This window comes from Chionomys nivalis, chromosome 5, assembly GCF_950005125.1.
Source record: "Chionomys nivalis chromosome 5, mChiNiv1.1, whole genome shotgun sequence".
NCBI classification, from domain to species: domain Eukaryota; kingdom Metazoa; phylum Chordata; class Mammalia; order Rodentia; family Cricetidae; genus Chionomys; species Chionomys nivalis.
Window position 1 is genome coordinate 97,744,949 of NC_080090.1, and position 23,539 is coordinate 97,768,487.

At 46.4% G+C, this 23,539-nt stretch overlaps 1 protein-coding gene across 2 annotated transcripts; it reads left to right on the forward strand.

Annotated features, from left to right (window-relative positions):
• The first annotated feature begins 2,149 nt into the window (after positions 1-2,149).
• On the forward strand, positions 2,150-16,070 carry Ddx18 (DEAD-box helicase 18). Of its 2 annotated transcripts, XM_057769814.1 has the most exons (14): positions 2,294-2,332; positions 3,862-3,982; positions 4,206-4,496; positions 5,734-5,841; positions 7,279-7,414; positions 7,670-7,770; positions 7,862-8,176; positions 9,124-9,263; positions 10,069-10,230; positions 10,890-11,042; positions 11,883-11,996; positions 13,516-13,572; positions 13,793-13,970; positions 14,865-16,070. In XM_057769814.1, exons 3-14 carry the CDS (start codon positions 4,337-4,339, stop codon positions 15,005-15,007), a joined length of 1,767 nt encoding a protein of 588 aa, XP_057625797.1. In that variant the 5' UTR covers positions 2,294-2,332; positions 3,862-3,982; positions 4,206-4,336; the 3' UTR covers positions 15,008-16,070. The 2 variants fall into 2 exon arrangements, with proteins under 2 accessions (XP_057625796.1, XP_057625797.1); XM_057769813.1 differs by lacking the exon at positions 3,862-3,982 and having other exon boundaries at positions 2,150-2,332.
• Positions 16,071-23,539: the final 7,469 nt, after the last annotated feature.

Genomic DNA, 23,539 nt, shown 5'->3' on the forward strand with positions numbered 1-23,539 from the left:
CCTTTCTCTCTCTGAATCTCTGTCTCCGTGTATGTGTGTCTCTCTCTCTTTTTCTTTCCCTTTACTTCCTCCACTCCCTTTATCTCAATAAAACTCCCCACTTAAGTTCCGTGCCCACACGAGCCCTCTGGGCTCTCACCTGCCAAGGTTCTTCTCCCACAAAATCATTACAAACACTGCTTTTGGTTTAAGGAGCCCAGGAGAAAATTCAAAGAACAGAATGAGTAAGGCACAGCCTGTGTAAATTAAATGCCCCAGGGTGTATATGTGTGTGGTGATCAAAGGAGGTGCTTGGATGTTGTACTAGTCAGGGTTCTCTAGAGTAACTGAACTTGCAGAATGAATATCTGTGTGTGTGTGTGTGTGTGTGTGTGTGTGTGTGTGTGTGTGTGTGAGCTCAGCTCGACTACCTTTCTCTATAAAAATTTTCCTATGTGTACATACATATATGTATACATATAAGTATACACATATATGTGTATGTATGTGATACACATACACACACTCATGTATATAGAGAGATTTACTGAAACAGCTTACAGGCTACAGTCCATCTAATCCAACAATAACTGGCTGTTAACAGAAAATCCAAAACTCCAGTAGTTGCTCAGTCTGCAGGCTGGATGTCGCAGCTGGTCTTCAGTATATGTGAGAATCCCAAAGAAGTAGGCTCCAAAGCCAGTGAAGGAATGGATGTGCTAGCAAGGTGATGGCAAGCAGGCAAAGAGCAAAAGTGAAGCAGATGGTGTGGCCCAGATTAAAGGTGTTTCTTCCAGCCTCACAATCGGGATCAAACGCATAATCTTCCCACCTCAAAGGTCTGGACTAGAAGTGGATTCAGCAAAAATAATCTCTCACAGGTGTGCCCTTCATTTCTGTATTCTAGTTCATTCCAGATGTGGCCAAGTTGACAACCAAAAATTGCCAACACAGATGTCACTTTTCAGGCACTATCCACTTTGAGGCCATTTCTCCTGGGCCTCGGTCTCACCAGGATGCTGGCCACTGAGTCCCACTACAACTGACTTTTCTTTCTTTAGGGAGTAGATGGAACTCAGGTCGTTGTGCTTTCGAGCCAATCACTTTCCAGTCTGAACTGAGCCATCTATCTCCCCAGCCCCAACTAAAGTACTTCTACGCCTTTAGCAGCTGGGTTGTAGCTCAGTTGGTATAGTGGCTGCCTAGGAGGACCTGGGTTCAATACCCAGCACTGCAACACTGAAGATTCCATTTGAATGCCATTCCAAGTCCAGCACACAGACAGACAGACAGACACACACACACACACACATGCACACACACAGTACACACACACACACACACACACACACACTTCACCCAAATGTCCATTCTGAACTATCTTTCTTAGGTAGTGCACGCACTTCCCTGTCAGTGTGTGTTCTATAACTGTGTTTCTGCCTTGATGGAAGTCCTGTTTAAAAAAAAAAAAATCCAGTCTTTTAATCTATGGAGTTTAATCATACATCTACCACAAAACTAGCATTAAATAAATAAATATTTTAGAAAGCCCCGAATTATGTTATGATGAACGACATTTGTGTAATACAGGGCCTAAGCAAGAAAATTCTTTTTTGTTTTTAGGGGGAGGGACTGGCCTAGACCCTGCCATGTGAATCAGGCTGGTCTCGAACTCACAGAGATCACTTGCTTTATCTCCCTAGCACTGAGATTAAAGGCGTGCACTATCATGCTCGCCAACCAAGCAAGAAGTTTTGAAAACTTAAGCGTGCTCGGGAAGCAGTAGCAGGCGGATCTCTGTGAGTTTGAGGCCAGCCTGGTCTATGAGACCCAGATCAGTCAGGGCTACACCGAGAAAACCTGTCTTGAAAAATCAAAAAAAAAAAAAAAAAAAAAAAAAAAAAAAAGGTGTTCTGACCGGATACTGGAACCACTCTAACAATGAAGGGAACAGAATCTGAGTGACGAGGAATTCTGTCTTCCACTCAGCCGTTTTGTTAGTTCTCATTCATAAAAACTCAAACTGCTTTTGTCCTGCCGCGCGCGCGCCACTGTAAGGTGAACATGTTCACAATGCGTCCTCCACGTCCCCAGGGGGCGCTGCGAGGAACTCGGTCTCCAAAGGGACCCTAGCTCGAGCCCGGAACCGTTTCCGCCCAGAAGCATTTCCGCCCCCACGGTCCTCTGGGTCCCGCGACACGCTTCCAGGTTCCGACTACGCACGTGCAGCTACTGCTCAGTGCAGCCTGCTGGCGCGGCCCGGCAAACATGTCGCACTTACAAATGAAGCTCCTGCGCAAGAAGATCGAGAAGAGGAACATCAAGCTGCGGCAGCGAAACCTGAAGCTGCAAGGTGAGCTGTGTTGAACCCCGTGGTGGCGAGCGATGTGGGGAACTCCGAAACTCCGCCGTGCTCTGGGTAGCTTCCGGCGGGCTCCTAGGCCGCCTGGGTCTCAGCACCCAGTGGACCTTTCATTGATTCCAGCCTTTGCTAAACCGCGAGGGTTTCTCGGTTCAGGGTCGCAGCGGGAGGCCTCGGGTTTGCTTCCCAGGCTTCTGGCTGGGCATCCAGCAAAACCCACCTATTACCTTTCGTTTTAGACTCCCCCATCATCTTTAGGCCCCATATAGAACTATAGGTCTAGGTACTATCCATTTTCTGACTTTTATTTAGGTGCTGGATCTCATCTCCCGCCCAAGCTTAGCAATTCTTTTTCATTTTTCTTGGCTTTCCCAACAATGATAATACTGCTTTCCTCTACCGTTTGTCCAACTCCGTTCTCTTCTTTCTGTGATTCTGATCACATGTTAAACGCAGAGCCCTCCCTGTGTTCTTGGTTCTTGTCTGCCCCAACTTAGCTTGTAAATCCCTTAATGTCTTGTTTTTGGCACCGCACCTTAATGAAAAGTTTACACAGATGTCACCTTTCTTGATGCAGTTTCTGTAGCTTGTTAAGATTTCCTGTAAGATATAAATCGATGGTCCCCAACCTTCCTAATGTTGCGACCCTTTAATACAGTTCCTCATAATAATGCAAATATCTGATATGCGACCTGGCGAGGGTCGCAACACACAGGCTGAGAGTTGCTGAATATATCCTCTGGGAAGTGCTGGGCCATATTGTCAGGTCCCACATAATATTCAACAGATAGTAATTGAAAGAAATTCCAGAGGGGGTGATGGATTAAGGAAGCTCCTTCATTTAGTTTCTGTAGAATAATTAATACTAATTAGTAGCTGCTTGGTGTGGGTAATGTAAAGGTCGTGCCGCTTTCATTCACCTTCTGTCGACAGGGAAACTTTGTAAAGCTAGTTTGGGGCTTTAATTGAGGAAATAAGTGGTTTTCATTAACTGAAGTTTTAGTTCATTTAAGTCCAGGAAAATTAGGTTTGAATAATGTGAAATTATATAATCAATAGTTGTGGGAATATGAAGTGAATGCCATTGGTTATGTTTATCAAATACTTAATGTTAGAAATATGTCTTTTCACCAGGCGGTGGTAGTGCATGCCTTTAATCCAAGCACAGTTGTATAAACCTATTGCTTTATCAGATGCCATATTGAAAATGCAAATAAAGATTTGGGGCTGGGTAGTGGTGGCGCACACCTTTAATCCCAGCACTTGGGAGGCAGAGGCAGGCAGATCTCTGAGTTCAAGGCCAACCTGGTCTACAAGAGCTAGTTGCAGGACAGGATCCAAAGCTACAGAGAAACCCTGTCTCAAAAAACCAAAAAAAAAAAAAAAAAAAAAATGTCTTTTCACGGCTGTTTTCTAATTCCATTGATTTAATTATGTGGCATTGTTGGCATTTTCCTGTTACAAATTTCTGTATAGCCTTAAACAGATAAGGTCTTTTTTTTCTTTTCTTGTTTTTTCAGGGTTTCTCTGTGTCTCCTGAAACTTGTTTGTAGACCAAGCTGGCCTCAGCTGCACAGACTCCACCTGCCTCTGCTTCTGTTGGAATTAAAGGCATGGACCACAATGCCGAGATGAGATAAGGTCTTTTGAAGTTGAAAATAAAGCAATTGCTTTTCTGACCTTTTTACCCTAAAGAAAATGTGCCTTTTCTATAGTAGAGCACCTACAGGTGACTTCAGCAGTGAGCACAGAAGGGAAACTAGATTGGAGTTCCATAGACCTTGAAATTTCTCTCTGGGAGGTCGGTGTTGTTTGGTAAGCTTAGTCTTCCGTGTTACGATGTACCTTCTGTGTTTTTAAACAGAAGCATCAAACACGAGCCTATCCCAACCTTCCAATGAAGATGTGCCCAAAGAAGAGGTAAAGGTCAGAAAAGTTAAGAAAGCCGTAAAGCATGCTGCGAGGGTGGGCTCAGCAGAAGTACAAAGTGGAGGCATGCCTGAAGAGACAGCAGAACACTCGAAAGTTGAAAAGTTACCCCAGAAACCTACCGCTGTAACCAATGGAGAAACGGCAGCACCGCCATCTCCTGATTCAGAATCAAAAAAGAAAAAGAAGAAGAAAAAGAGGAAAATGGCAAATGATGCAGAGCCTGGTAGGTTTGTTTTCTTTGGCTGCCTGCTGTTCAGGTAACTTTTCAGCTGTGGCTCGCGTCCCTCCATCGCTGTGTGTGCAGCATCTTCTGTGCGCACCTGCGTAGGAGATACTAGCCTGGCAGCTGAAGGACGTGTTGTTGGTGGGGGTGAGGTGGGCTTTAATTCCCCAGACTTGTGTCGTGTTTCTAAGTCCACTAACCTTGGGAAACTGACATGGTAATAATTTCTTTAGTCTTTAGTACTCTACTAAGGGGTTTGGTGAGCAGTTAGTGGGGCTTTGTAAATCAGCTGAATATACCATGGCACAGTGTCTGCATTCCACACACTTGAGAGTTTCAGAACTTTAATTGACAGTGTGTGAATCTTGCCTGGTGATGGGAAGTATCTCCTTGAGCTTTTTTGTCTGAAGGTACTTGCTAATTTTATAAGGTACCTCATGTCTTTTGCCCATGTATATTCTATGACCCCTCTCCCCAATATGGAGGCTTCTTTGCAGAATATGTAAAATAACATGAAGGAAAGTTGTGGATAAATAAAACACTGGTTTCCAAGTGAGCAGAAAGTGCGGGGCAGGGCTTAAAGAGCAGGAGGCAGGAAGGGGATGGTAAATTCTGGTGAAGAGATGAGCCTCCTGTGGAGACGTGAACAAATGAGGTGGGGCGAGCCAGGTCAGCAACCCCTCCCTGCTCACTGGAGCCCAGTGTGCAGTGCTGAAGAGGCGTGTTCTGGGCAGTAGGTGGGAGCCATCCTGCGGAAGTTGAATACAGAAGTGAGAAGCTAGAAGGCTCTGCCTCTCCTCCTTCACCACTTACAACTCCACAGCAGTCCCGTTTCTATCACCAGCTAAGGAGCCATTGCCCTCTCCCTGTGTGGTAACAGGGAGAGCCCCACACTCTTAGTGTTTGTCTTCAAAGCAGAAGTGACTTGCAGAATGTAAAGGCAAGGGTTGAAAATGCTGCTGTCTGTAGGAATTTAAGTTAAAATTGCTTTAATTGCACATGTACTGCTTTCCTCATGACGTGTGAGGCTGTCCTGATATTACTCTTTAAGGATAATGTAGTTTATTTTAAGTAACTTTAAAACATGGTTTGTAAATCATTTATACCTCAAAATTTTAAATATTGAACAAGGTTTCTAACAAATAAATGTTGAATGTTAAACTTTGAAAAGTATTTCTTTACATTGCAGATCTTTTGTTCTCACTTGTTATTTGTTTTTTTTGCTTTTTAAACCAAGACACCAAAAAAGCAAAAACTGAAGAAAGCACTGTGGCTCTTGAAGCAGAAGATGCTGTGGAGAAGCCAGATGACAAGGAAGTGCCCAGCCTGCCCCTGGGGCTGACAGGTGATGGCTTGGAACAGTAACTTTTCTCTGTATGATAGAACATTCCATCTTGACTTTTAATTACCAGGAAAAAATAATAATTGTCAGCAAGCAATGATTTTTATATCTTTGTGCTGTTTTCCTTTATCTTCTCCTTTTGATACCAAGGTACTTTTACCATCTTTTTCTTTCTCTGTGTTCCTAATAGCTTCTGGGATCCTTAAAGTTCAAGTCCAGGTTAGCAACAAAAGTCCTACACTCCAAGCATCTGTCTAGGACAGCCTACTGACATCTAGACTGTGGAGGTCAGGTGCCTTGCAGCGACTTGCCCAGCATACACGAAGTCCAGAATTCTCCATGCACCAAAGGAGAATTCTCTGCCCCCTTTATTACCTCGGCTCCTCTTACAGGCAGGACAAATTGTAGGTCAAAGGTTTTGTTGCTGGATTGGGATCATCACATTCCCTACACTGGAAACCTTGCCTGGTCAGGAGATGGCTGGTTCAGGTTCTGTGTTCCCCAGTGCTGGGAGTCTTGTGCTCAGAACTTTTATTTGGCCTCTAGTTGGGCAAAATCATAAAACAAAGCCTATTTTATAAGTAGTATAAACCTATTCCTTTCTCAGATGCTATATTGAAAATGCAAATAAAGATTTGGGGCTGGGTAGTGGTGGCGCATGCCTTTAATCCCAGCACTTGGGAGGCAGAGGCAGGCGGATCTCTGAATTTGAGGTCTACAAGAGCTAGTTGCAGGACAGGATCCAAAACTACAGAGAAACTCTGTCTTGAAAAACCAAAAAAAAAAAAAGATTTGGTTATGGGTGTGTTTTCTCACAACTGGAAGGAAGAGAGCCTGGGAGTTGACCATGGGTCACAAGTAAGACCATCATTACTGCCAAGCCGAGAAGCCACACCTGAGTCAGGGCATAGCTGAGTGTCCAGGCCATGGGAGTGCTCTGGTACCCTAACTACTAAAGAGCCACAGGGTGCCGTGCTTTCTCGGGACTCTTGTTGGAATCAGGTTGTTTACTTTTTTGGTTGGCTTTAGGCTTCAGTCTTTATTATGCTTAATTTTTATACTTTTTAAATGTCTGTGTACTTTACCAGCATGTATGTATGTGCACTGTGTATGCCTGGTGCCTGTGGAGGTTAGAAGTCATTTTACCCCTGGGACTGGAATTCTGGAATGTTAAGAGCCACTATGTGAGCGCAGAACCTCACCCAGGTCCTGTGCAATAGCAGCAAGTTCTCTTAAGCACTGAGCATCTCTCCAGCCCCGATGTTTACACTTTGATTTCTCTGTGGGCTATTTTCTCATTAGTACGTGTTAGCAGTGATTGAACTTTAATCTCCTTGTACTGTGAGACGCTCTTCTAAGAATTGGCATGGATTTAGGCAGCCGTGCTAGCACTCACTTTGAATAGACCGGCTTGCTGACAGTGAACAATCTTCCATGTAGGAGCTTTTGAGGACACTTCGTTTGCTTCCTTGTCTAACCTCGTCAATGAAAACACTCTAAAGGCTATAGAAGAAATGGGCTTCAAGCGCATGACTGAGATCCAACATAAAAGTATCAGGCCACTTCTGGAAGGCAGGTATGGCTGACATTGATACGGGGGCATTCCTGTCTATTCTTAAGACTGCGGTGGTAAAGGAAACATATGTGTGTTCCACTGATTGTTCTCCCTATGTATTCGTGCCTGCCTTATGTTAAAGGCCAAGATGGCTAGGCAGGGAACTGTGTTTTGGGATTCTCACACAGTGCCTAGAACCTGCTCATAGCTCATGGTGGGTGTTCAGTATGCATCTGCATGAGTTGAATGAACGTCCTTCTCTTCTGCAATATTAAGGGATCTTCTAGCAGCTGCTAAAACTGGCAGTGGCAAAACCCTGGCTTTCCTCATCCCTGTGATCGAGCTCATTGTGAAGTTAAAGTTTATGCCCAGGAATGGTAAGTGTCTATGTCTTTGTGCTGTAATTAGTAGGAGGTGAGCCTTGTAAGGACCTGTGGAGACGGCCTTCTGTCACCTTTTGCCTTCCAGGAACAGGAGTCCTGATTCTCTCTCCTACCAGAGAACTGGCCATGCAGACCTTTGGTGTTCTTAAGGAACTGATGACGCACCATGTTCACACGTACGGGCTGATCATGGGTGGCAGTAACAGGTCTGCTGAAGCGCAGAAGCTCACCAACGGCATCAACATTGTCGTGGCCACCCCCGGCCGGCTTCTAGACCACATGCAGAATACTCCAGGGTTCATGTACAAGAACCTCCAGTGTCTCGTTATTGATGAGGCTGATCGTATCTTGGATGTTGGATTTGAAGAAGAATTAAAGCAAATTATTAAACTTTTGCCAGGTAAGTAGGTGGTATCTGCATGGGGCTCACAGAGTAGTCGGAGGTCTGTGGTTGGAGATCTTGTAGGGAAAATACTGTTTTAATAACCAGAATATTCCTGTGACTACGTGAGCAGTTTGTGCCTGTCATCTTCAGAAGTAATTTGAAATGCATCTTCTTACAACACATTACCATTTCATAAGCAAAAATGCTAGTTCAATAGTTTTAATGTAAAGATTCCTTGTAAGGGTTGAGCTTTTTGGCTGAATCCCTCCTCTGCTGTCATCCGCTCTATCTCCATATGGCACAGACGCATAATTTAAAAATAGTAAGTAAACCATTTAAATTAAGATCTGTACTTTTTGATATTCTAACATGTGTAGCCCTTGAGAATCATAACTGCAAGCACAATGATGGGCATGTCCTCTACCTCAAAAGTTCATGGCCACTTGCAGTTCCCCAGCCCCACCCATACAAATAAGTTCTCTTTCTGCTGTTGCGCAGCCTTCTCGGTCCTATACAGGAGCCCACGTTTTCAAGGCTCCTGTAAAATCTTGAAGGTATAGTGTGTGCTCCTCTTTTCCCATGCAGCATCTTGTAGATGCTCGGCGATGCTGCTTTGTGAGTGCAGCATGTCTGCGCATTTCAGCGGCTGGCAGGTGTGCTGCTGCTCGCAGCTGTTGCCGTTTCCATGAGTGCTGACTACAGGTTAGGTTACATAGCTCCTTCTCATGAATAACTGCGCAGAGGTATCGATGGTGGCTGGGAAGCGCTAGCTACCCATCCCTTGGTTTAATTTGCTTAGGATGGATTGGATTTGTTCATTTCACCTAAGTTACCATATTTATAGATATCTGGGGAATCTGTACCAATAACATCCCCTCTTTCAGGAATTTCTGCTTAAAGTGTAATTATGAAGTGATTATGAGATTCTTTGGAAGGTTTGGATTATTCTCGTGTTGTTTCAGTACGCAGGCAAACCATGCTCTTTTCTGCCACACAAACTCGAAAAGTTGAAGACTTGGCAAGAATTTCTCTGAAAAAAGAGCCATTGTATGTGGGTGTTGATGACGATAAAGAGGTTGCCACAGTGGATGGACTTGAGCAGGTACTGTTTATAAATAGCTTATATATGTTACAAAGTAAATAAGTAAAACCATGTAGGGTCTTGGTGTGCCCTTGTGCTTGTTCAGAGTGATGAACAGAACAAGTGGATTGATGCAACAGACATGGGTGTGGTGTCTGAGTAAAGTCAGTGGAAAGCCAGCCTCTGTTCTGTTGATGCTGCTTTTTATGTGAGAAAAGGCATCAGTTGCTGCTGATGCAATGCAGGTAGAACTTATTTTTAATAATCTGCATAATGGGAAAATGTGTATAGCACAATAAAAAAAATTTTAAAAATGCTGTCTATAAGGTGCCGGGGAAGTTGGGTGATAGAGAGGAAGCTAACATGGAGGAGCAAATGCATAGCTGTGAAAGAAGAAAAGAGGTGCTGGTCTAACTGAGTTAATGGAGACAAGTTTAGTCTTGAGAAAGTATATGTGTTTGAGAGTGAGTGCCTGTGACGTCAGGTGTCTTCATGATCACTTACCATTTAAGTATTGAGGGGAGGGGCTTAGCTAATCTAGCTAGCCAGCTTGACCCACTAATCCCATCTCCTGAGCATTGGAACTACACAATTACCCAGCACTCTTAAATGGGTAACTGACAGTCCTCAGCCCTTTACCTGCTGAGCTGTCTTTGTAACTTCAAGGTAAAGTCTTGATAAGTAAATAGTTCCGTATAACTGGAGTTGGCGTAGTCCTTAAATGTGGCAGAAAGGCCTGGCAGTATATTGCTGTCTTCAGACACATTTTGTTACTTAATGAAGCTAAAATGCCTTTGTGAGTAATCTGTTCACTGCACCGATGCAGGGATATGTTGTGTGTCCCTCTGAGAAGAGGTTCCTTCTGCTCTTCACATTCCTTAAGAAGAACCGAAAGAAGAAAGTGATGGTCTTCTTTTCGTCCTGTATGTCTGTGAAGTACCACTATGAGCTACTGAACTACATTGACCTGCCTGTCTTGGCCATCCATGTAAGTGGTGGCAGGGAGCTTGTTGAAAATGGGATAAACCTGGGTATGACGTTCTGTAGACTTTGGGATGGAGGAGCGGTTCATCTTCCAATGGATGATCAGGTAGGGAGGGGACAACATTCTGAAAGCAGCTGCTATTACTTGAAGACTGGACGGTGGGAGGGCCTCACAAGGCTCCGCCCCTCCCTGGGGCTCTCTAGGAAGCCAGTGGTGGTTAGAGCGACATTTCTTCAGTGGAGTAGCACTGGTTGGGTGCCCACTTTGCTGAAAGTAGCCCTCTCCGATGCTCTTGTAAGCTCACTGAATCACACAGGCGTGAAAGCAGAAAGGCATTAGTTAGAAGAGGAAAGAATCTGAAGGAGTGGGAGGGGACGGAGGAGGGTGATGGGTCAGTGTGATTGGAGTATGGTAGTTGGCACAGAAGGTTATAACTAAACACAGATAAGTACAGGCTAATTAAATCTGAAAAAGAAAGTACTTAAAAAGGAGTAAAAGACACCCTCCCTTTCACAGGCTTGGGGTACAGTTGGAGACATAGGGCCTAGGCCCAAGTAAGCTTATGCTAAAGTGTGGTAGCAGCTCCATAGTTGGCTGGTTCTACTCTGAACTCTCACAAATAACCTGAATGGGTTTTGTGCTCTTGTTGCTTTTGAATCTAGGGAAGGCAAAAGCAAAATAAGCGAACAACCACATTCTTCCAATTCTGCAATGCAGATTCAGGGATACTGCTGTGCACAGATGTGGCAGCCAGGGGGCTGGACATCCCTGAAGTCGACTGGATTGTTCAGTATGACCCTCCCGATGACCCCAAGGTAACTTGTGTCTTGAGAATAGGTCTGTGTGGAAGAGTGCACTTGCTGCCCAGGGAGGCATGACACTTACCTGTACAGAGCAGCTGTTGGTCAGCTGTAGGGTATTACTAGTGTTAGTGTCAGGGACCTTAGGGGTGTATGTGCAAAGAGGTTTGAGGGGCATCTGACTTTTAAGTTAGGAACACAAGATCCTTGGACTGATGTGTCCAGCTGGTTTCAGAATGAAATAGCAATTGTGTGAGGAAGTAGATAAATAAAGGTCAGTAATGTCTGTAGTAGAATGGGTACCTGTGTAAAGACCAGGCGGGGTAGAGTCCATTTGTAACCGCAGCAGGAGGAAGGAGGAGGATGGAGACAAATGGGTTCTGGGGGCTTGTGCAGCAACCTAACTGAAACAGCAAGCTCCAGGTTGAGAGATACTGCCTCAAAACAAGAAGGTGGAGAGCAGCAGTATCTTGGTCTACACCCCTGGCTTCTACACCACACATGAAAGGAGTATTTTTAAGAAGCAATAATAACATAATTTTCATAGAAAGCTACTCTGAAGATGAACTACACCTTATAGTTAATCTTACTAGGTAGTGTCTGGCTTGTGGGGCTTCCTTTACACGGTGTTAATATGGCTGGTGTGTGCAGCTTATCTTGTGTTTGTGTCTGTCCCTGCTAAGGGGTGCTATCTTCATAGGGAATGCTGGCCCAGTGTGTGGTGGGTGTGGTGAGGGTGAAGTGGGCCCTGCCCTGTGATTGGTACACCTTGTGCAGGTGTGCTTCCATTGATCACAGGACAGAGTATAAATGCTAAATGTGGACTTATAACCCAGCTTTTCTGCCTCACTACAGGAATACATTCATCGTGTGGGTAGAACGGCTCGGGGCCTGAACGGAAGAGGGCATGCCCTGCTCATCCTGCGCCCTGAAGAGTTGGGTTTCCTTCGTTACTTAAAGCAATCCAAGGTAAAGGTGTTTGTTTGGAAAACCCTGAGTTGGGAGGAAACTCCCGCTGTGAGGACTCTCCTCGGGTGCCATCTCTGTAGATGGCAGAGGAGGTGTTGACTGAAGTTGAGGCGGTGCTGTCACAGCAGGCACAGAGAGTCACTAGGTGAGACGGCGTGTGCTCCTGGCACAGGAGGCGCTGACAGGAGGAATGGGCTCGATCCCCAGCACTGTGGGAGCTCTCCTTTCCAGTTCTCTGCAGCCCTGCTCAACCCTGCCCGCTCCCCTAGCATCCCTGCAGTCTGCTGTACAGATCTCAGAAGAGCAGCAGATCTGTGCCCCTGTGCACCAGCCTCCCTCCCTTGACTCTTTCCCCAGGCTGCCAGTGCTTTGCCATCTCAAGTCTCCCTGCACAGCTCCTGCTTCAGCCCTCAACTCAGCCTCCTACTGCTCCCTTCGGAGCTGACACTGCTCTGGCTCTGCTCTTCTCTGCCTTTTTGAAAAGTGCTTTGCATATATTCCAGTCACCATCTGCTCAATCCCCAGCTCACCTGTGTTTGCCCTTATCTCAGCCTGCCAGAACAGAATGCATCCAGACTGCATTGGCCTCCTCCTTGATAGGCCTAGTGGGTACAAGGTGGGCCAGCTTGTCCCTACACTGGCACCATGACACACTCCTAGCACAGATTTACCATGTGCATTTCCCCTTCCTACAATAAGGCACAGTTTCTGAAATTGTTCTGAGGCCTTTGTATTCTCCTCGCTTTTCTTTCTGGATCTCCACAGGACGCTGATTTCTGTGAGTTGTGTATCTCCAACCCTCTGTGCTCCCAGCACCCAAATGCTCCATTACTTACCTTCAGGCAAGCTCTCTGAGAGGAGGGCAGGAGGTCCTTACAGACCTGTTTTCTTTTCCAGACCGTAGCACAAACATGGGTTCTGTGCTTTCTTAGTTAAGTAAGAGGTAATTGATGAATCCCTGGGGAACTAAGAGTCACCAGGCATTGGCTTGGTGTCATAAGCATCAGGCACAAGGCAGAGCGGTATTGAGGACCCTCTCCTGGTATAGAGGGGGAAAAAAGTAGTTATCACTGGTATGGATTACACACCTGTAATCCCAGCAGTCAAGAAGCAGAGGCAGGAGGGTCTCAGCAAGTTCAAGACCAGCCAGGACTACACAGTAAAACCCTATTAGGAAAAGGGAAAAAGCAGTCATTTATCACCCTGAATGTCACAGTCCTGGAAATCTTAGGGCTAGAACTTTAGCGGCCCCTGCCCCTGCCTCTGCTCGTCTCCTCCTCTCAGCTTTTGAAGAGGAAGAAATGCAGGCTCGCACAGCGTATTCGTGTAAACTCGGCAGGCCAGAGATGGAACACCTAATGACCAGAGGCAGCAGATCACAGTCCCTGTCCTGGGGTTCCACGAGCCTGGGCATCTCCAGCGCTGCCCCTTGCTGTCGCTACTGATGGGACACTTACAACCTTTCATGCAGCTAATACTGAGTGCCCGCTTACTAACACTTGAACTTTTGTTTCTCTAGGTTCCACTGAATCAGTTCGACTTTTCCTGGTCTAAAGTTTCTGATATTCAGTCTCAGGTACGCTCTTTGTGTCTTCTGAGGGGAGGGTTCGCCTGTCAGTGCTGCCTTGTGGAGTTCACAGTCACTCCCCCAGGCTCCCTCCCACTTGCGGATGATGCTGGTCCTAAGGTTCCTTTCTACCTGGTTTCCCCAGAGTTCAAAGCCAGTGTACAAAGATGAGTGGTTTTGTAGGATAATTGTTCTAATAGTTGAAATCTGCCCTTTTTCTTTGTTTTAGCTGGAAAAGCTGATCGAAAAGAACTATTTTCTTCATAAGTCCGCGCAGGAAGCATACAAGTCCTACATACGAGCCTACGACTCCCACTCTCTCAAGCAGATCTTCGATGTGAACAACTTGAACTTGCCGCAGGTGGCTCTGTCCTTTGGCTTTAAGGTTCCTCCCTTCGTTGATCTGAGTATCCTTTCTTCGTTATTTATTACACTGTGTTGCAGTTACAGGGCCTTAGAAAGGTGTTGGGTCTTAGCAGTGAGTTGGAACAGCTGCCAGCCAAAGGCTCTGATGTTCATCCTAGCCTGTGTCTGTCTGTAGTAGCACAGAAGGGGTCGGCAAGGACTTGTCACTGGCCTGGGTATTACCAGGCTAAGGTAGCTCAGGATTTAAATCTCTAAAGAACTAAGGCTCGGTGGATATAAGCATTTTCCCAGCAAGCCTGCCAACCCAAGTTTGACCCCCAGGACCCATGGTGGAAGGGGAGAACCAAACATCTCCAAAGGTTGTGCACACCACATCCATACACGCAGAATGATAATGAGCAGAGCAGGGGGGTACGACTGTCAGTGAGAGGCAGGCAGTTGTGTCTTCAGTGTAGAAGCAGAGACGGGGAGAAGCAACTAGAGAGAGTGGGTAAGAACTTTCAGGGTTCCTGGCCTCGTATAGCCATCAGAGGGTTATTTATTTATAAGGAAAAAGCAAAGCTAGCCATAGCCACAGAAAACAGAGCTAAGCCTTGCTCCAGGTAAAGAGCAAAGGAACCTCCCAGGTGATTCCATTGCAATCGTGTGTGTGTGTGTTTATGTATTGGCTATTCGATTCAGGGAAGACTGCTTTTAATTATGCTGCAGTTACTCGTGAGGGAAATCCGGGACAGATTGGTTAAAGTCATTCCTGTTCATTTTTGTGTACAAGCCTGTTACTCCTGGTCTCCTGCATGTTCATTGTCCAGCCTCAGGTCCCACATCTCCATTTGTCAAGCAGAGAGTGGCACGGGTAGTGCTGGCCATGTTGAGGTTTTCTCTGTTGGAGCTTGGAGTCCTCTTTGTTGCTTCGCCTCCTTAACATTCATCTGTAGACGTGAGCAGCCATGATGGCAAGCTTAAAAAGAGAGGAGGTGGCGGTGGATTTGGCTACCAGAAAACAAAGAAAGTGGAGAAGTCCAAGATTTTTAAACACATCAGCAAGAAGACAACGGACCGCAGGCAGTTTTCTCACTGACGGGAATGTCTTTCCACCTGGACTTTGCCCTAATTTCCCCTTTCTCTTTAAGAAAGAACCTTTTAAAATCACCTTTAGGATCTTTTTGTCTTTACTATGAATGATAATTTTTATTTTTAAATACTTCCAAAAATCATGTCATTGTTTTAACGTCTTTTATACTTTTCCTTTTTGGTATAAGGAGGGACGCAGAGATGGACAAAATAGGCTGGATTTTTATTTCTTGAACGTTAGCAGTAACCTGGAGCCTCTGAAAATGCCACACGTATGTAAGAGCAAAGATTGTTGGGAATAATTAGTGCACATCTTTAGAGGTGCCACTGCAGCTGAGATGACTTGGTGGGCAATCAAGTGCCGCTGCACAGATCCTGAGTTCAGCATCCATGAAAAATGCTGAGTGCGGCAGCGCATGTCTCGAATGCTTTGGAGCCAGAGACAGGCAGGTCCTGGAGCTTCCTGGCCAGCTGGTCTAGCCAAGTACCATTCCATGTTCAGAGAGAGACCCTGTCTCAGCAGCAAAGGTGGAACAAAACTGAGGGAGCTATAGGTAACTTCTGGCCTCTACTTGTGCACATAGGAACGTGGACATAAAGTAGTACTGCTTCTGTTGTATATTCCTGACTTTTTGTTTTTCGAGACAGGGCTTCTCCGTAACTTTGGAGCCAGTCTTGGAACTCACTCTTTAGGCCAGGCTGGCCTCGAACTCTCAGAAATCTGCCTATCTCTGCCTCCCCGGAGTACTGGAATTAAAGGCGTGTGTTTTAATAACCACCGGCTATTCCTGACTTTTTTAACAGTGGGATTTTATTGGTTGGCTTTTGTTTTGGTTGCTATTGTTTTTTTCCCCCCTGAACACATAATTGGGCTGTGGAAATGAATAATCTGAGTTCAAATCCCCAGAAACAACTTTATAATACAGTCATAGCATTTCTAAAGCAAAATAGAAAGTGAAGACAGGTGAGTCTTTGCATGACTGAGGTCAGCTGTTTGGGAGTCCACCAAAGATGACTGCTGTGTAGCCCGTTTTGAAAGTCTATTCCAGCTGACTGGGACTACACATAGGTATTTGGGGCCCAATTGTAGCCCCAAGTATTTAAAGCAACAAAGGTAAAGTGCTTGCCACACTAGTAGGGATCCCTGGCGCACAGGTCCAGGTAGACATAGCCACCCACCTGTGGCATTATCAATGAATCTGGGTGTGAAAGAAGAGCCTGTCTGTATGTGGAGTGATTATCAGCCTCAGACCTGTTAGACACATACACACGAAAGTGAGAAAACAGTGGTAATGCTCATTTAGCTTCTTGACAGCACAACTTGGGGTGAACTTCCTCCAGCTCAGGGTGCAGGGAACAAACCCAAGCCACCAGCACTCTGAAACATCGTCCTGGACGGTGCTTGGCATTAGGTCCGAGCTGACTTCCCGAGAGCCCCATAGCAAAGTCTGTTGCTGTGACAGCTGAAAGTGAACAGGTCAGACTCGGCAGTAGTTCAGGGAGATCTGAGTCCCTGCCCTCTAGAGTGTTCTGAGTGGCCTTTAACTACAAAGCTGTATTATGTTGTCATTCTTTGAAATTCGAAGTTGCCAGATGCCACTAAATTCTGGCTACTTAGCTTCTTAAGTTTCTAACACCTGGCATTTAATAATTATGTCTTAATGTGGTTTTCTTACATTTTTGTTTAATTATGTGTGTGTTTGAGTACAGTTGCCTTCTTGCATTCCCTGCAGACAAGACACTGAGATTGTCTTCCTCACCTCCGGGGGGTTGTTTAGCTGACCACTGGTGGGGCAGGGAACCTGCTTGAGTGCTTCTCATCTAGTTGGGTTTGTAAAGTCTTGAATCCCCATGTGTAAGTCTCTAGATGAACCTTGTCTGCCCTGACCATTCTTGTTTTACCTCTGCCTGTTGCTTGCTATATAGACTGGGCTGGCCTCACACCTGCTTCGACACCTGGGCCTCCTACCTCACACCTGCATCTCACCTCTGCCTCCTTCCTCACACCTGCATCTCACCTCTGCCTCCTGCCTCACACCTGCATCTCACCTCTGCCTCCTGCCTCACACCTGCATCTACACCTCTGCCTCCTGCCTCACACCTGCATCTCACCTCTGCCTCCTGCCTCACACCTGCATCTCACCTCTGCTTCCTGCCTCACACCTGCATCTCACCTCTGCCTCCTGCCTCACACCTGCATCTACACCTCTGCCTCCTGCCTCACACCTGCATCTACACCTCTGCCTCCTGCCTCACACCTTCGTCTACACCTCTGCCTCCTGCCTCACACCTGCGTCTACACCTCTGCCTCCTGCCTCACATCTGCGTCTACACCTCTGCCTCTTGCCTCACACCTGCGTCTACACCTCTGCCTCCTGCCTCACATCTGCGTCTACACCTCTGCCTCCTGCCTCACACCTGTGTCTACACCTCTGCCTCCTGCCTCACATCTGCATCTCACCTCTGCCTCATACCTCACACCTGCATCTCATCTCTGCCTCCTGCCTCACATCTGCATCTCACCTCTGCCTCCTGCCTCACACCTGCATCTACACCTCGACCTCCTGTGTGCTCATCATGGCCATGAGTACCTGGCACTCTGCTGTGGTCTTGGCCAGTTGAAAGACCAGCACAGGAAATGGTGTTAATATGTGTAGTCATCCACAAATAATTGTCCTCAGGAGGCAGATGCTAGCTTGCCAGAGGGAAGCAGCTGTACCTTTGTTTGACAGCCTTGTGTGGGAAGAAGCAGCTGTAGGCAGCCTGGGATTGCTCATTTGTACCCCATTCAGTCTGTGGTTGGTACCTACACAGGAGATAAAACATTTTCCTTGGCCCTGCGCCTTTTGGAGGGAAGTCATCCCCTTTTTTCAGCATCCATGCCTGTGATGGGAAGGAAGGTTCTTGGTTTTGAGTTTGTATGCAGCATCTAGACTTCCTGTTTGGAAACCATACTATTCAAGCCCTGGAGGACTGCTGAGGTCACCTGTGGTAGCTAATAATGACAGTCAACTTGGTGGGATTTAGGACCATACCTTAGGATGTTTCCAGAAAGGCTTAACTAAGGAGGGAAGGCCCACTTGACCGCACCATTCTGTAGACTGCCGCCCTGCGGTGCATCAGTGTTCGCATCTCCGGCCCCTGACAGCAGGTGCCTTGAGCAGCTGCCTCATACCACTCCTGTTGTGTGCCTTCCCCACCGTGGTGGACTGTGTTCTCTGACTGTAAGCTACAATAAGCCCTCCCTTTCTTTAGTTGTTCCTACCAAATACCTGATAGGAACCAGTGAGGAAAGTAACTAGTCAACTCCATAAGGAAAGCCATTTACTTTCCTGAGACCTGGTCTGAACCAGCCAGATACCTCTGCCCATGCTGAATCAGACAGATTGAGAGCGGAAACAAGGATAACCACTTGGGGTGCTAAGGCTGCGGCTTTGGGAACAGCTGGTTCCTGCTAGACAGCCAGGCAGAAGCTGTAATTGACATCACATTGGCAACAGACATAGCCACCCACTCTGTTTCCTAAGTTTTCCAAGCTGGTTCTCTACAGCCATTCAATAGTTTGTCAAACAAGGTGGGCCACATCTGTAATCCCAGCACTCAGGAGGTAGAGGCAGGAGGACCAAGACTTCAGGGACATCTGCTACATAGCAAGTTTGAGGCCAGCCTGGGCCACCTGAGAATCTCAAAACTAAGAATATTTTTTTTCAGTTCTCTTGTTTTTATTAAATTTTTAGACAGGTTCTCAGGTAGTCTAGGCTGACACCAAACTGTGATTGTGGATGACCTTGAACTTCTGATCTTCCAGCCTCTCGGAAGGCTGGGATTACTGTAGTATTGGTGAATTAATGCAAGCACTCTACCCACTGAGCCACATCCCCAACCCCAGGTCCCTTTTTAATCACTCTGGCTTTGTATTCTTCCTAAGAACCCAAAGATGCAGCTCTTAGGATTTGCTTTCTGTCTCTACCTTGCTATTTGTGAGTTGGTCCAGCTGTTCTGCATCCCTGCTCTCTGGGGCCACAATGCCTGAGCTCAGGGAAAGGAGTTAGTTTTAAGGAGCTTCCCTTTGGAACATCGAGGCCATGTGCACATCAAAGAAAGCACATGAGGTAAGCTTGGCCTGGAAGAGCCTGCCTGGATCTTAAGCTTCAAAGGTATTAGTGGAAATTTTGTCATCGCTCTGCCTCCATGGAGATTATCAATCATTTGGAGGACAGAGCAGAGAACATGAGAGCTTCCAGGACAGCAGCTTTTTGCATCTTGGAGCAGCTTACAGTGAGACATGAGGAACTGACTTCCCCTCTCTGGACCGCTTTTCATCTGTAAGAAGGGAGGAAGGATGATGGCCCAGCAATTACATCCACGGTCAAGCCATGAGCTCACAGAAACCAAAGCTGCCAAAATCAGCAGTCAAACAGAAAGGCCCTGCTCCTCACACCTCTTCATCAAGTAGGCTTTAGGATGCTGTAGGCCATGAAGCTGCTAAAAGGAGCCGTTTGGGGGCTAGTAAGATCAGGATGACTCAGTGGATAAGGACACTTGCAGCCAGTCCTGATGACTGGAATTTGATACCCAGGATCCACAGGGTAGAAGAAACCTAACTCCTACAAATTATTCTCTGAATTCAAGTGTGCTGTGTCACATTGCACACTGCACGTGTAATTTTTAAAAGTAGTCAGTCTTTGAATACTGTCAGTTTTTCCTGATCCCCTCATGTTGCAGCAGAGGGCCTCAGATATGCCCAAACCAAAGAGGACAGCTACCTTGACAGGACCTGAGTTGGCAGAGGCTACTTGGGCCTGGGGCAGTGGATCTTTTCTTTGTTTTTGTGGGGAGGCACAAAGCAGAACACCCGAATGACATATTATTAGGCCCTCTCATGCTCAGAGCTCTGGGGGAATGGATCTGACCCCGTGCTGACCAGGCTCTGAGCTACGTGTGGCCTTGAGCTTCTCTGATCTTCCTGTGTCCCTCAGTAGCGCCAGGATTGCAGGCATGCGCGAAGAAACCCTTCCTGTGCCTTGCCTTCTGCAAGCATTCAAGCAAACCTGAGAAGAACCGGAGCTGAAACTCTTCCACTCCTGACTAAGGCTGGCTGAGGTGGCCTTTTTGTCCTCTGTTCTTCCCAGAGAAGAATGATGGCTGTATCCAAAGACACAGGCAGAAGCCACAAGCACCAGAGTGCAGATGTAGGGCTGTATGGGGGAGCAAAGATTAGCCTCAAACCTGATGCTGCATAGAGCTGTTGACAGTAGACGCCACAACAGCAATGCCCTTAACCATTTTCATAGCATGTAATTGAGAGTCTGGGAGGAGGGGGGTCAGGAGTTCAAGACCAGCCTCATCTATATAGTGAGTTCCCAAACCAAATAATGGTTTTGATATTGGGTGATAATCTTTGACTGTTCACATGAACACACTGCAATTTCAATATCTTTATGAGGCTAAAGGTCAGAGTAAGGGGTCAACCAGATGTCTGGATAAAGACACTTGCTGCCAACCACCTGGAGAGATGGCTCAGCAGTTAAGAGCACTAGTCGTGGGCCGATCGCCCTTCCTGCCAGAGGACCAGCGTTCGATTCCCACCAAACGCATCCGTCCTGATCTCTGGTGCCCTCCTGTGGGGAAAAAAGACACTTGCTGCCAAGCCTGACCACCAGAATCTGATCCCTGATCCAACCACATTGTGGAAGGAGAGAACCAGCTCCCACAAGGGCGATCACATGCACTCCCCACACATGCAAAAATATATATAAATAAATAATTTATTCTGAAGAATGGTACATCTGACTTTGAACAGGTGGATGGAAACAGAGGCCACACCATGTGTACTCTAGAACTGGAACAGGGAAGGAAACAGGTTCTGTTCAGCACCACTGGAAGCCTAGCTCTTCTGACTCTGTTAGGTAGGATGGTGTGTGTGTGTGTGTGTGTGTGTGTGTGTGCATTAATATGTAAGAGTACATGAGTCTGTGTGCGTGAGTGTGTAGAGACTGAAGTGGACACGTATTACTTTTTGAGACAGGGTCTTTTTTTGAGAGCGATCTGATGGATTGGCTGGCCAGAGAGCTCTGGGATCTGCTTGTCTGTGCACCCCTCCCAGTGAGGTTACTACATGGATATTCTTGTGTATGTTCATGTGTGTGTGTGCCATTACATGCATGTGGAGGGCGAGGGACAACTAGAGGGAGTCACTCTGTCCTACCATATGGGTCTCGGGGACTGAATGTAGGTTGTCAGCCCTAGTTGGTGTTAGTTGGCTGTCTCTGTCTTATTGCCTTGAGCAGGGTATCTCACTAGAATTGAAGTTGGGCTGCTACCCATCAAGCCCCAATAATCCTCCTGTCTCCACCCTCCACAATGTGGGGTTATAGGCACATGCTGCCGTGTTTGACTTTGCATGTGAGTGCTACTATGTATTTGAACTCAGGTACTGATGTGTACACAGCAAAAGCTCCTTTCCACTGAGCTATCTGTCCAGGCCCTGTGTTTACTATTTATTCTTGTGTACATTATATAATGATTGAATAAAAATAATTAGCATTTCCATACCCTCAAATTTTTCTTAGTCCTTTGGGATGAGAATACTATTTAATTTTTTGGGGGGAGGAGGTTTCGAGACAGGGTTTCTCTGTAGCTTTGGAGCCTGAGATCCACCTGCCTCTGCCTCCCAAGTTCTGGGATTAAAGGTGTGTACCATGGCGGCCTGGCTTGTTTTTTTAATTTTTTTATTGATTTATTATAGTTATGTGTATGCATGTTGTGTGTACCAAGGCACACGTGTGAAATCAAAAGGCTCTATTTTTCTACTTTTATGTGGGTTCCAGAGACCAAACTTTACCAGCTGAGCCATCTCACTGACCTGGGATGAAAATATTCTTCTTTCAAATGCCTTTTGGTGATTTTGGAGTTTGGAGTACTCAGTTTTACTCCAGTTTCTTTTTGTTCAACTCTCAGTATCTGTTTTCAGATACTCCGATACAGGAGGAGTAAGTTACCATAGTAACATGATTGAGCAATAGGTGAACTGAACTGCACTGTTAAGGTGCCTAGGAAAAAATATCAGTAATCAAAAAAAAAAAAAAAATCTACACATTGAGCAGAACCTAAGACTGCAGATAGAAGATGGATGGGTCTCGAGGCCACCAGGAAGTGCTGATGTCACCAGCTCAAATAAAACTCACTGTGGGAAACTACACTCCATCCTCAAGCGTCCACCTACCCACCTCCAAACCCCCATTCACGCTGCTCAGCTGATTAATGCAAACTGCGGGGGAAGTGCTTACAACCCAGAACACAAAAGGATGTTTTACAGGGACATCCTGCAGGACTCCTGAGAGGTTGATGGAAGCCAGGCTGGAACATAATTCAGACATAGAAACAGATGAATCTGTGGCCTGTAGTTACAGCTTCTCTGGAGTCTGAGGTAGACCTGTAAGTTGAGGCTTTCCTGGGCTACCTAGTGAGAGCCCATTCTGAAGAAAAAGACTAAGAAGCCACAGACATGGTGGTAAGTCACAGCCCCTTCCTGTCTTCTCCCTCTGCTTCCTGGTCACCATGATGTGAGCAGTTCTTCACCACACCTTCCAGGTGCCATGGTATCCTGCACCATGCTTGGACAGCACACGCTGAAGTAAGTCCTCCCTTGAGCCATGAAGTACCTCGCCGCAGAGTAATGTTCACTGTAAAGTAACGCTGAGATAAACACCCTGACGAAAAGTTCGGGGGAGGAAAGGGCTCGTGTGGCTCACAGTTCCATGTTTCTGTAGTTCATCATCGCAGGGAAGTCAAAGCAAGAACTCAAGCAAGCTGCTCATATGTCCACAGTCTGGAGCGCAGAGAGAATAAGTGTGTCCTTCCTTGCCTGCTCTCAGCGAGCTTTTCTTCTCTTACACTGTTCAGGGCTTGCTGCCTAGGCAGTGGTACTGCCAATGGGCTGTGTATTCCTACACCAATTTACAAAACAATCCCCCCATGGTCATTCTTTTTTTTCCCTGTTTATTTATTTTTAATTAAAAATTTCCACTTCCTCCCCTCATCCACAGACATTCTTGCAGGCCAATGTGATCTGATAATTCCTCAGCAAGAGGTTCCCCCCAGGTGGTTGGTTCTAGGCTGCTTCCAGACTACAATTAAAACTAATCAGTACCAAAAGTCTGGCCTCTTTACGAGCAGTTCATCCTCCCCCAAATATGGAGGCAAGATGATTTGATAGGCAACATAGAAGGAATCGGACACACCTGGAACAACAGCACCTTCCTGGAGGCACTCAGTGACCGCAGCCTCAAACCCTAACTCTCCCGCTACACCCCACCCTCCTTGTTTCCAAACCAACACGATTGAAGTATTTGGTGATTTAATTGTGTAATTTCACCACAGTACTTCTCTGCTGTCCCCGTGGTTCTCCCGGAGTCCAGGCGCTCTTCTTTCATCATTGGTCTAGTTGTGACTGTCATCTGGCATACTTTGAATCTTGAATGCCCACCCCAGACCCCTCCCCCCAAAAAAGTCTACACAGAGTTGTTGATAAGTCATG